The 12,260-nt window shown below is 58.7% G+C and overlaps 2 protein-coding genes across 5 annotated transcripts in view; one reads left to right on the top strand and one right to left on the bottom strand.

The window, feature by feature from the left end:
- Window positions 1-2,239, bottom strand: part of PPP6R2 (protein phosphatase 6 regulatory subunit 2) — a 24,861-nt gene extending 22,622 nt beyond the window's left edge. For 2 of the 3 annotated variants that reach the window (XM_067469431.1, XM_067469433.1), the window contains exon 1: window positions 1,869-2,075. The gene's annotated coding sequence lies outside the window, so the exon portion shown is untranslated. Of the gene's footprint in view, window positions 1-1,868; window positions 2,076-2,190 lie in introns of those variants that run through there. The other variant, XM_067469432.1, reaches the window with a different exon arrangement.
- On the top strand, window positions 2,002-12,260 carry DENND6B (DENN domain containing 6B). 2 transcript variants are annotated; one of them, XM_067469437.1, is made up of 20 exons: window positions 2,002-2,221; window positions 2,335-2,373; window positions 4,898-4,940; window positions 5,088-5,206; window positions 5,304-5,381; window positions 5,550-5,655; window positions 6,422-6,501; window positions 6,640-6,702; window positions 7,141-7,196; window positions 8,045-8,167; window positions 8,420-8,515; window positions 8,603-8,697; window positions 8,817-8,882; window positions 9,181-9,245; window positions 9,502-9,591; window positions 9,862-9,915; window positions 10,558-10,667; window positions 10,927-11,029; window positions 11,647-11,721; window positions 11,816-12,260. In XM_067469437.1, the coding sequence occupies exons 1-20, from the start codon at window positions 2,045-2,047 to the stop codon at window positions 11,936-11,938; spliced, it is 1,761 nt and encodes a 586-aa protein (XP_067325538.1). In that variant the 5' UTR covers window positions 2,002-2,044; the 3' UTR covers window positions 11,939-12,260. The 2 variants fall into 2 exon arrangements, with proteins under 2 accessions (XP_067325538.1, XP_067325537.1); XM_067469436.1 differs by having other exon boundaries at window positions 5,301-5,381.

The raw sequence follows: 12,260 nt of genomic DNA, 5'->3' as shown, positions 1-12,260 counted from the left end.
ACGTGAGCCAACAGTGTGATGTGGTGGCAAAAAAAGCCAATGGGATTTTGGCCTGCATCAACAGGAGCCTAGTGTCTAGTTCCAGGGAAGTCGTGCTCCCCACGCTCTATGCTGCCTTGGTCAGACCACACCTGGAATCACACTGTGTCCAATTCTGGGCACCACAATTCAAGAGAGATATTGACAAGCTGGAATGTGTCCAGACAAAGAAGGTGACTCAAATGATCAAGGGTCTGGAGAACAAGCCCTATGAGCAGCGGCTTAAGGAGCTGGGCATGTTTAGCCTGAAGGAGAGAAGAATCATAGAATCCTAGAGTTGGAAGAGACCTCCTGGGCCATCATCCAGTCCAACTCCATTCTGCCAAGAAGAAGGAATGTTGCATTCAAAGCACCCCTGACAGATGGCCATCCAGCCTCTGTTTCAAAGCTTCCAAAGAAGGAGCCTCCACCACACTCCCCCCGGGGCAGAGAGTTCCACTGCTGAACATTCCTCACAGTCAGGAAGTTCTTCCTCATGTTCAGGTGGAATCTCCTCTCTTGTAGTTTGAAGCCATTGTTCCACTGCGTCCTAGTCTCCGGGGAAGCAGAAAGGAAGCTTGCTCCCTCCTCCTCCCTGTGGCTTCCTCTCACATATTCATACACGGCTCTCATCATATCTCCTCTCAGCCTTCTCTTCTTCAGGCTAAACATGCCCAGACTAAGAGTAGCCATGATCAGGATCATGTATAAATATGTGAGGGGAAGTCCTAGGGAGAGGGAACAAGCTTCCTTTCTGCTTCCTTGGAGGCTAGGACGCAATGGAGCCATGGTTTCAAAGTACAATAGCCATGGCTTCAAACTACAAGAGAGGAGATTCCATCTGAACGTGAGGAAGAACTTCCTGACTGTGAGAGCTGTTCAGCAGTGGAACTCTCTGTCCCGGTGGGAGAGTGGTGGAGGCTCCTTCTTTGTAGGCTTTTAAGCAGAGGCTGGGTGGCCATCTGTCAGGGGTGATTTGAATGCGATTGTCCTGCTTCTTGGTAGAAAGGGGTTGGACTGAATGGCCCAGGAGGTCTCTTCCAACTGTTTGATTCTAGGATTCTATGCATGTTTAGTCTGCAGAAGAGAAGGCTGAAAGGAAACATGAGGAAGGCCATGGATCAATATGTGAGGGGATGTTCTAGGGAGGAGAGGGCAAGCTTCCTTTCTGCTGCTCTGGAGGCTAGGACGCAATGGAGCCATGGGTTCAAGCTTATGAGATCCCACCTGAAGATGAGGAAGAACTTCCTAACTGTAAGAAGTGCTGTTCAGCAGTGGAACTCTTTGCCCCGGAGGGAGTGTGGTGGAGGCTCCTTCTATGGGGGCTTTGAAACAGAGGCTGGATGGCCATCTGTCAGGGGTGCTTTGAACGTGATTGTCCTGCTCCTTGGCAGAATGGGGTTGGACTGGATGATGGCCCACCAGGTCTCTTCCAGCTTGAGGATTCTATGAGCCGTGGCTCCTCTCCACTTTCCTCTCCCCTGAGGGCGAAAGAGGCCCGTCTCTCCAGGGTGCTCCTCCTTCGAGGGAGCCTCCTTCCTTCCTTCCTTCGGGGTCTCCAGGGCTGTGGCCCTCTGAGGGGGAGCCTCCCCTTCCTCCCCTGGACCCCTTCCACCTCAGACTCCCTCGCGCTCTCTACTTGTTTTGCCCAGATTGAGAGCCAGGGCGATTCCGGGCAAAGAGGCGCCAGGACTCTTCCTTTCTCTCTTCCTCCCTTGGGGCCAGGCCGGGCCTCCTTTCTCCCTGGGGCGCCCCTTGCAGGCACCAAGGAAGGAAGGAAGGAAGGCCTCCCTCCCTCCCTCCCGGATGGGCCTGATCGGCCTGGAGGAAAGGAACGAGGCGGAACTCACCCGGGGCCCGCGCCACCGTCGTCGTCCTCCTCCTCCTCCTCTTTCTTGCTCGGCTTCCCTTCTTGGCGGCTCCGGCTCCAAAATGGACGCCTCAAGGAGCGCAGCCGGAACCGGAAGCGGCGAGCCCCGGAAGCGGAAGGGGCGGAGCTTGAGGCGCTTCCCCGCCCGGGCCGGCGATGGAGGAGCCTCCGAGCGGCGGCGCCCTCCCCTCCCGGAGCCCCTCTCTTCCGCCGCCGCCGCCTCAGGAGGAGGAGACCCCCTCCCCGCCCGCGCAGCCCTGGGCCCGGCTCTCGGCCTGGCTGGAGTGCGCCTGCGCAGTCACCTTCGACCTGGAGCTCGGGCAGGCCATCGAGGTGGGAGGAGCGCGGGTGACGTCACGGCGCCCCCTGGCCCCGCCCCCTCGTCTGGCCCCGCCCCCTCCTCGCCGCTCTAACGCCCCTCCCTCCCTTCCCTTCTTCCCTTGCAGCTGGTCTACCCGCCGGAGCCGGCGCTCAGCGAGAAGGAGGTAAGCCCCGCCCACAGGGAGCCAGGCCACGCCCCCGGGGAGGGAGGCCACGCCCCATCAGGAACAGCCATAGGATTTAAAGGGGAAACACCAGGCCTGGGCCCACTGGGGACCTCCCTCTGGGGGTTTTGGACTACAACTCCCACAGTTCCTCACAGCCGGTGGGAGTTGTAGTCCAAAACCCCCAGAGGGAGGACCCCAGTGGGCCCAGGCCAGGGATAGATGCGGCTGGTGTTTGTAAACTCTCACAAACATTAAAAAGCTTCCCTTGGTTAGTTCACAATCGAATCCTGGGAGAGCGGGTTGAGCTCCCCCTGTCAGCTCCAGCTCCCCATGCAAAGGGGACCTGAGAGAAGCCTCCCTCCCACAAGGGTGGGAAAACATCTGGGCAGCGTCCCCGGGGCAATGTCCTTCCAGGCGACCAATTCTCTCACACCAGAAGCGACTTGCAGTTTCTAAAGCCACTCCCAACACACACACACACAAAATACACAACCATTTCTTCAACCTTTTGGAGAATAATAATAATAACAACTTGATTTTTATACCCCGCCAGCCATCTCCCCAAGGGGACTCGGGGCAGCTTACAAGGGACAACAATTACAGATAAAACACAATCAAATTAAAAACATCAGATAAAATATAAAGACAATCACAATTGTAAACAACAACAAAATAATATGGCTGAGAAAGAACACAGCCGCAGTCCAGGCTCCATGAATGTAGTTCAGCCTGGGGAGGGAGTTCCAGAGCCATGGGGGGGGGGCACCACTTGCACTTTGGCCCGGTTGCTTCCCTGCAAATCTGCCCTTTTCCCCATACTCCCAAAACACATTCTCTCCCTTCCTCTGAGAAAGGAGCAAGTGGCCAGGCTCTGCGTTGCATGGCAGACCGGCCTCCCTGCCAGACACACAACTCCTTCCCATGGAGAAGAGCTTGGTGGAGGCCAGACCAGGAATATTTTAGGAATATTACAAGGTCTCTTACGGAGCAGTATTTCTGCTGATTCTGTTCCAAGACGTTGAATAATAAATAAATAAATAAATAAACTTTATCTATAACCCGCCACCATCTCCCTAAAGGGGACTCGGGGCGGCTAACATGAGACCAAGCCCAAAAATAATATAGCAAAATAAAATACAACACAATAGAAAGATTACATCACAACAAAATACATAAAATAGCAAAGTAAAATAAACAGTGCAAAATGATATAATTAAACTGAGTTGTTATAGGTATTTCGGGCTATATGGCCATGGTCTAGAGCAGTGGTTCTCAACCTGGGGTCTCCAGGTGTTTTTGGCCTACAACTCCCAGGAACCCCAGTCAGTTTACCAGCTGTTAGGATTTCTGGGAGTTGAAGGCCAAAACATCTGGGGACCCACAGGTTGAGAACCACTGGTCTAGAGGTATTCACTCCTGACGTTTCGCCTGCATCTGTGGCAAGCATCCTCAGAGGTAGTGAGGTCTGTTGGAACTAGGAAAAGGGGTTTATATATCTGTGGAAAGCCTTCAACAATACATTGATATAATAAAAGTCAATCACAAAGGGCGGGCCAAATGCACAAGATAAAATATTAAAGCCTTGGATGAGGTCGGGATAGAAGAATTGTATTTGTGCGGGAGGAGCCAAGGAGGAGGAGCAGTGACGGGGTTTGGCCTTCATTAGGAAGGCCAAACACAGTCAAATAGGAAGCCACAGGGAGGAGGAGGGAGCAAGCTTGTTTTCTGCTTCCCTGGAGACTAGGACGCAAGGGAACAAGGGCTTCAAACTACAAGAGAGGAGATTCCACCTGAACATGAGGAAGAACTTCCTGACTGTAAGGAGAGCCGTTCAGCAGTGGAACTCTCTGCCCCGGAGCGTGGTGGAGGCTCCATCTTTGGAAGCTTTGAAACAGAGGCAGGATGGCCATCTGTCAGGGGTGCTTTGAATGCAAGATTCCTGCTTCTTGACAGAATGGGGTTGGACTGGATGAGGGCCCACCAGGTCTCTTCCAACTCTAGGATTCTAGGATTCATTAAGGACGGGGGAAAGTGCCTCATGAGGACAACTGTAGATGGGAACAAACACAAAATGGGTGAAAGGGTCACTCTCCGAAGACAGTTGAAGAAGGTGACTCCCATCGGTTCCTGGGCAGATGCTGACTTTCCTTAACTGACCCTTGGTTTCCCTTCTCAAGGAGCCTTGCTGGCTTCCTTCTTAACGTAAGGAACCTTGTAAACATTCCCTTAACTTCAGGAGCCATTGCCTCTGATGACGTAAACACGACATTTTTCATCCAAAGTTTAGCAGTTAATCATTTCTCTGTGGTCGTCAGCAGTTGAGCAACTTTTAATTACGGTTCAGCAGTGTAGTTGTGTTCCAGGCCTTCGTATTTCAGAATTGTGTTTTCAGCACAGTGGGGGCCCCTTCATCCCCCTCCCACACAATTCCCTTCAAGCCCTGCATCCTCTTTCTCTCCCCCCCCCCCCCCACGCTGTGGCCACCCCCAGCCTCACCTCACTTCCTCTGATCTTTCTGCAGAAGACCAGCATCTGCTACCTGGCCTTCCCGGATTCCTATTCAGGTGAGTGGAGAAGGGGGCACGGAAGGGGGCCAAAGGGAGCCTCGGGGGGGGGGGGGGGGAGAGGCAGCCAGAAGGGGTCCTCTCTGCCTCTGCCCCCCCCCTCACCTGCCACTCCCTTCCATCTCCCTTCCTTCCTTCCTTTGCCAGGGAGCCTGGGGGACACGCAGTACTGCTTCCGCTTCCGCCAGTCCGGGTCCCGCCTCCGGGAGCGCCCCTGGGCCCAGAGCGCCACCGCCTGCCGCAAGGAGGCCCCCGCCGCCCTGCAGGTCAGGAACACAGGGGCCCCGCCTGGGGATTGGGCCCAAAATGGGGGCCACAAAGCCTCAAGGGCCTCCTTCTTCCTCCCCTTCTCCCTCCCAGCAGGAGACGGCCCACTACTTTGGCTACGTCTACTTCCGGCAGGTCAGGGACTCCTCCGTCAAGAGGGGGTACTTCCAGAAGGTGAGTGGCCACCGTGTCCCCCCAACCCCCCCCCCCCCATGCGTGCACATCCACGGGCCCAGCAGGACCCCTACAAGGGGGATTGTATCTCCGAGAGCGACACAGACACTTCTCTCTTCACGTGTGTGCGTGTTTCTCCCCCCCCCCCCCTCTGCCTCCGTGTCGCAGTCCTTGGTGCTGGTCTCCCGCCTACCCTACGTGAACCTCTTCCAGTCTCTGCTGCAGCTCATTGCCCCCGAGTACTTTGACAAGCTGGAGCCCTGCCTGGAGGCCGGTGAGGAGGAGGAGGGGCACTTTGCAGGGGGCACTTTGGGGGGGGGGGAGCCTCCTGGGCCATGTCTGTGGGGCAGAGGCTGCCGATTTGCTGGCTTTGTCCAGCCTGAAGGGTCCGTGGTGGGGAGGGGGCACACGCCACCTTTCCTGGCCTGGGTGAGAGGGGGGGGCCACGGGCTGTGAGGCAGCCTGGCTTGTGTTGCCAGCAGAGCCTGAGCAGAAGGGGGGGGGGGGGTCCCCAGTCCCTGGCTAGAGGTGGTGGGCTCAAGTGGCCCAGCACTTTGCAAGGGGGCACTTTGGGGGGGGGGAGCCTCCTGGGCCATGTCTGTGGGGCAGAGGCTGCTGATTTGCTGGCTTTGTCCAGCCTGAAGGGTCCGTGGTGGGGAGGGGGCACACGCCACCTTTCCTGGCTTGGGTGAGAGGGGGGGCCCACGGGCTGTGAGGCAGCCTGGCTTGTGTTGCCAGCAGAGCCTGAGCAGAAGGGGGGGGGATCCCCAGTCCCTGGCTAGAGATGGTGGGCTCAAGTGGCTTTGTCCAGCCTGAAGGGTCTGTGGTGGGGAGGGGGCACACGCCCTCCTGAAAGGCCTTTCCTGGCCTGGGTGTGAGGGAGGGTCACGGGCACCTCCCCAGGCTGTGAGACAGCCTGGCTTGTGTTGCCAGCAGAGCCAGAGCAGAAGGGGGGGTCCCCCAGTCCCTGGCTGGAGGTGGTGGGCCCAAGTGGCCTGGCTGAGGGGTGTCTGCTCCCCTTCTCTGCCTCCCTCCCCCAGTGTGCAGTGAGATTGACCAGTGGCCCCCGCCGGTGCCCGGCCAGACGCTGAACCTGCCTGTGATGGGCGTCGTCATTCAGGTACCGCGACAGACCTTCTCTCACACAAAACTGGGGGGGGGGGGCCTCTGGGACCCACCTCTCCTGGTGAAGCCCCCCCCCCTCCAAAGCGCAGCCTGGAAAGGGAGCGGACTTCGCAGGACGGCCTTTGCTCCACAGGTGCGGATCCCCTCCAAGGTGGAGAGGCCCGATGCCAGCCCCGTGCTGCCCCTGAAGCAAGAGGTGAGAGCCGCCTGGGGTCTGGGGCGAGGGTCATCCCCTGTGCCTCCCCCAGCCTCAAATGCCTGACCACCCCTCTCCTCCTCCTCTCCCTGAGGGGGTGCCAGGCCACTCCCCCTCTGACCCGCCCTTTGGCCTCTGTGGCGTCTTGGCTGCGAAGGGCTGGCCTGGCCTCTGGGCATCCCAAGATCCCTGCCTGGGTGGCATTCCCCGCCACTGGCCACAAGAGCTCATTGCTGGTCAGATGCCCCCTCCCTCCCCCCCCTCGGTCGACCCCTTGCCCCTTGGACCACCAGGATGCCTGCCTGCTTCTTCCCAAAGAGAAGTGGCGTAACGCAGGGTACGGGCTCCAGAGCCTCGGCCTCTGAGGACTCCTCCATCCAGCCAGACCCGCCTCTCTCTCTCTCTCTCTCTCTCTCTCTCTCCTCTTCCGCTGCCCAGAACCTCCTCCCGGCCCCTCTCCTCCTGCCCAGCGCCTGTGAAGTGGACCTCTTCCGGTGAGCGCTCCCTCGCCTTCCTTGACCCAATAGGGCTGGGCTGGGCAGGTCTTGACCCAGCACACGACTGGTGTGTTGACCTTTGGCAGAAGGGCAGGGGGGCATCAGGCATCAGCTGTACGGTTCCGGTCCAGTGTATCTGTCCGAACGTATCTCCCGCTACGTCCCACCTCGGAGTTTGAGATCATCTGGGGAGGCCCTGCTCTCGACCCCACCACTCTCACAAGTGAGGCTGGTGGGGACGAGGAGCAGGGCCTTCTCAGTGGTGGCCCCTCACCTGTGGAACTCACTCCCCGGGGAAATCAGGGCATCACCATCCCTCCTCTCCTTCAGGAGGAGGGTGAAGACTTGGTTGTGGGACCAGGCCTTTGGGCACTCTGGCAATTAAATCAGACAATCAGGCGAGTAAGACCAGCAGGATGGACGAAATGGTATCAAAAGCAGATCTATGAGACAGCAAACACTGACCGTGTAAGGGAGGAATTAGGTTTGTATTGATTTTATTGATTTTATTGGAATAATGCATGAACTGTTGGTAATGGTGAATTTATTGTAATTTGTGATGATTGCTGTGATGCCGGCATCTAATCGTGCCTTTACTGTGTAAGCCGCCCTGAGTCCCCTTTGGGGTGAGAAGGGCGGGGTACAAGAACCCCAAATAAATAATAAATAAATCAGCCGGTCGGTTGCCCTGTGGGTGCCTCCCTTGGCCACTGTCCCCTCAGAGCCACGCTGGGCCTGCACCGGCCTCTGACCTCTGGGGAGGGGGCAGCACGGCACGGCTGGGGCCGCAGTTCACCCAACCTTGGTCCCCCTCCCTCCCTCCCTCCCTCCCTCCGTCCGGGCAGGTGCTTCCAGCCGGTCCTGATCCACGTCCAGATGCTGTGGGAGCTGGTGCTGCTGGGGGAGCCCCTGGCGGTGGTGGGCCCCTCGCCCGCCGTCTCCTCCGAGGTGGTCCTCGCCCTCACCAGGTACCGGGCCCGGGCAGATCATCATCTTCATCATCATAACCCAATAATAATAATAACTGTATTTCTCACCCACCTCTGGCCACGGCTTGAGAGGGGTCACAGCACAACACAGGTGCACCCATGGAAGATGCCAAGGGTTGTGGCCCCCTGCTCCCCCTCCTTGGGGCCATATTGGGCTGAGGGGGCTTCTGGGGGACCCCCTCCTTCTTCCTCCACATCTCACTCTTCCTCCTCCCCCCCCCCCCCCCACAGCTGCGTTGCTCCCTTGCGGTACTGCTGCGACTACCGGCCCTACTTCACCATCCACGACAGCGAGTTCAAGGAATACACCACGCGGACGCAGGCGCCGTGAGTCTCCCTGGGGGTGGCCCCTGCCCTTCCCTGCCCCCCCTCTCCCCCCCCCCGCCTTGGCTCACTCCTCTTCCTCTCCCTCAGGCCCAACGTCCTCCTCGGTGTCACAAACCCCTTTTTCATCAAGACGCTGCAGCACTGGCCTCACGTCCTTCGCCTCGGAGACCTCAAGATGGCCGGTAGAAAGGGGGGGGCGGCCTTTTGGGGGGGGGGCAGCTGTGGGGAGGGTCTCTGCCACGCAGAGGAGCCCCCCCCCACACCAAACTGCGCCCCTTCTGCTTCCTCCCTTCTTGCGCAGGGGAACTCCCCAAGCAGGTCAAGCTGAAGAAGCTGGCCAAGCTAAGGACACTGGACGCCAAGCCTGGTGAGTCGGCGGGGGGGGGGGGGGGGGGGCTTGCAAGGCCATTGGCTTCCTTCCCACAGGTAAACAGTAGTCTGTCTCCCCTCCCCGCCCCCCACCAACTGCTCTCCCCCATGAAGCCCCTGGGGATGGGCCGCTGCAGAGCCTGGGGGTGGAGAGGGTGGAGAGGGTGGGGGTCCCGGTCAATCCTTGCAGTGTGAGACCACCCGCTCACTCCCACCTGGAGGGAGGCCTTCCCCTGCTGGTTCCCTGATGACCACTTCCTCCTTCTATCTCCCCCCCCCCTTGCCCCTCCCCCAAGGCCTCTACACAGCCTACCGGACCTTCCTGCACAAGGACAAGGCCCTGGTCAAGAAGCTCGTGAAGGTCAGCAGCGGGGGCAGGGCACCCTTTGGCCAAGTGCTGGTGCCCTCCCCCAGCCAGCCCCCCCTCCCTCCCTCCCTCCCAAGGTCTCCCCTTTGGTGCCCTGCGTGGGGGGAGGGGGCTGCCTCCTGGGGAGGTGGAAGAAGGGGCCCTTGGGAGCCTGTTGTGGGGGGGGGGCATTAGATGGGGGGGCATTACAAGGCCTTTCTCATGCATTTCTTATGTGTGCCCCCTCCCCTCCCTCCCCCTCCCCCCCCAGGGCATCCACAAGAAGCGTTCCTCAGAGGCCCAGAGCGCCCTCCTCAGGCGACACCTCTTGGAGCTCACACAGAGCTTCATTTTCCCCTTGGTGAGTAGTGCGGGGGGGGGGGGGGGAGGAGGGGATGGGTTTTTGGAAGGGGTCACTATCTCCTGGATGTATCCCTTCCCAGGGGAGGGGGCTTCCTGTTTCTTTCAAATGACACCCCCAACCTCCACTGCTTCATTTTCCCCTTGGTGAGTAGTGCTGGGGGAGGGGGGTTACCGCCCCCTGGCCATATCCCTTCCCAGGGGAGGGGGCTTCCTGTTTCTTTCAAGCGACACCCCAACCTCCACTGCCTCCCCTCTCCCCACTTTGCAGGAGCACTACATGGCCGGCCTCATGCCCCTGCAGAGAGCCATCAGCCCCTGGAAGGTATGTACATACGTGGGGCATGGAGGCGAGGGCTGACCGGCTGACCCAACCTGAAGGAATTTGGTCTGGGGTTCCTGGCTGCTTGGGGCCATTTGGTTTATGGGGGGGGGAGGCAACCTGCAGCCTTCAGGAATCATAGGGGGGGGGGGCTCCCAATTGCTGCTATTTATTATGATTGTTACTGTTATGATTGTATTGTCGAAGGCTTTCATGGCTGGAATCACTCAGTTCTTCTTGTGGGTTTTTTCGGGCTATAGGGCCATATTCTGACGTCAGGAGAAATGCCTCTAGAACATGGCCAAGTACCCCGAAAAAACCCACAAGAACTGACTGTTATTATTGTTATGTTTGTTTATGTGGCGCTTTTCTCTCCAGAAGGAGACTTGCCTTTTTAACTTTTTGGGTAATTTAATATTGTATGTTCCTTTTACTTAACGTGTTCTTTATCCTTACTATTCTAACATAGCACAAATTCTATGTAAACTCATACTATGCATTGAGGGGGGGTGTTTGTATATATATATGGGGGAGTCAAAGTGGGGGTCACCTCTCCCCAACCTCCCCCCCCCCCCCCCAAGGAGGCACCTGCTGGCCTCAGGACTGAGTTCTCCTCCTCTCCCCCCCCCCCCCCGGTCTGCCCAGAACCCCCCGCAGATCCGCCCTTTCCGCCAAGAGGACTTCCTGAAGACGCTGGAGCACGCGGGGCCCCAGCTCACCTGCCTGCTGAAGGGGGACTGGATGGGCCTCTACAGGTGAGCCTCCCCCTCCATCCCTGTGGGGGGGGGGGCAGGAGAGGCTGTGTGTGCAATGGTTGTAGTGCTGGGGGGGGGGGCTGCCTTGGCTTCAGGGTCCCTCTCAGCAGCCTCGGGGGGGGGGGGGGCGACGACAGACCTCCCGAGTCTGAGATTGTGGCAGGAAGACCCTGGCTGGGAGGGAGGGAGGGGCTCCAAAAGTCGGACACCACGAGAAGGCACATCACCTGCCCCCCCCCCCCCCCATTCTCTTCCGCAGGCGGTTTTTCCGGTCCCCCAACTTTGACGGCTGGTACCGCCAGAGGCGCCGGGAGATGACCCACAAGCTGGAGGCGCTGCACCTGGAGGCCATCAGTGAGGCGGTGGGTCTCCCGGGCAGGCAGGGAGGGGGGAGGGAGGGGGGAGGGGGCTGGCATGGGTCAAGGACTGCAACGGTGACTCCACTGATGGTTTTAATAACTGTTTTGATATTTGATGATGTACTGTTTGTAATGTGATTTATGTTTAGCGTGTGGTTTTACTGTTGTGGGCACTGAATTTTTGCCATTATCTGTGTGTAAACCGCTCTGAGTCCCCCTCGGGGTGAGAAAAGCGGTATATAAATAAATAGGGGGCACCTCTGTAAACCCCCCCCCCCCTGCCCTGCTGAAGAGGTCTTGGGACCTTGTCCTTCCATTCTGGCCTGAATTGGGCTCCTCCCCCTCCCCCTCCCCTTCCCCCTCCCCGGGCTTCAGAGCCATGTGCAGCCCCCCCCCCCCACACCCTTCCCCAGCCAGAGGTGGGCTGCATGGACTGGATGGCCCATGAGGTCTCTTCCAACTCTTTGATTCTATGACTGACCGCGTCATCAGGGGCCACAGTGAAGCCACCCATCTTCATGGGGTTGACCCACCTGCCTCCAAGCCTAGGAGAAGGAGAGTGGGGTGGGGGGTGGGCTGCCTTTTGGTCCCCCAACCCCCTTTCCGTGCTGTTTCTCCAGAACATCAAGGCCTGGACGGAGGACAAGTCGGAGGCGGAGCTGGTGGACATGGTGCTGAAGCTCAGGGAGAAGCTGGTGAGAACCACCCCCCTTTCCCCCAGGGTGAGGGTCACGCCAAACGAGCCCACCCCTCATGCCCCACGCCTGCCCATCCGTCCACCCTCTGCAGGACCGGGCCCGGCAGCACCTCCTCCCCGTGAAGGAAGAGTCCCTGCAGCAGGTTGGCCGCTCCATCTCCTCCCTGGTGGGCTCGCTGCCCGAGGACCTCCAGGCTGTCCTGCGCCACCAGTGAGCGGCCGTGTCCGGAGAGAGTCCACAGGAACTGACCCACTGGCAGCAGGGAGCGGCACCTCTGGCGGCCGAAGGGAAAGTCTCTTTGAGGGGAGGGGGCTCCACTGCTGCTGTGGCCTTGAAGGCAAAACAGCCCAGAGGCCGAAGGGCCAAACACGGGGAGAGGCCGGAGGGGCCCGCACCCTCTTCTCCGCCCTGAGGGCATCCATATTTATAGAGAGAGATACATATATATATATATACATTGTGTGTGTGTGTGTGTGCGTGCGTTTGTGCACCTGCTGCTGCTGTGCAGTGACCGTTCAGTAAAAGGTAATTTTGAA

This window comes from Anolis sagrei, chromosome 5 (assembly GCF_037176765.1).
Source record: "Anolis sagrei isolate rAnoSag1 chromosome 5, rAnoSag1.mat, whole genome shotgun sequence".
Lineage (NCBI taxonomy): Eukaryota > Metazoa > Chordata > Lepidosauria > Squamata > Dactyloidae > Anolis > Anolis sagrei.
This window is presented reverse-complemented; position numbering and strand designations above follow the sequence as displayed.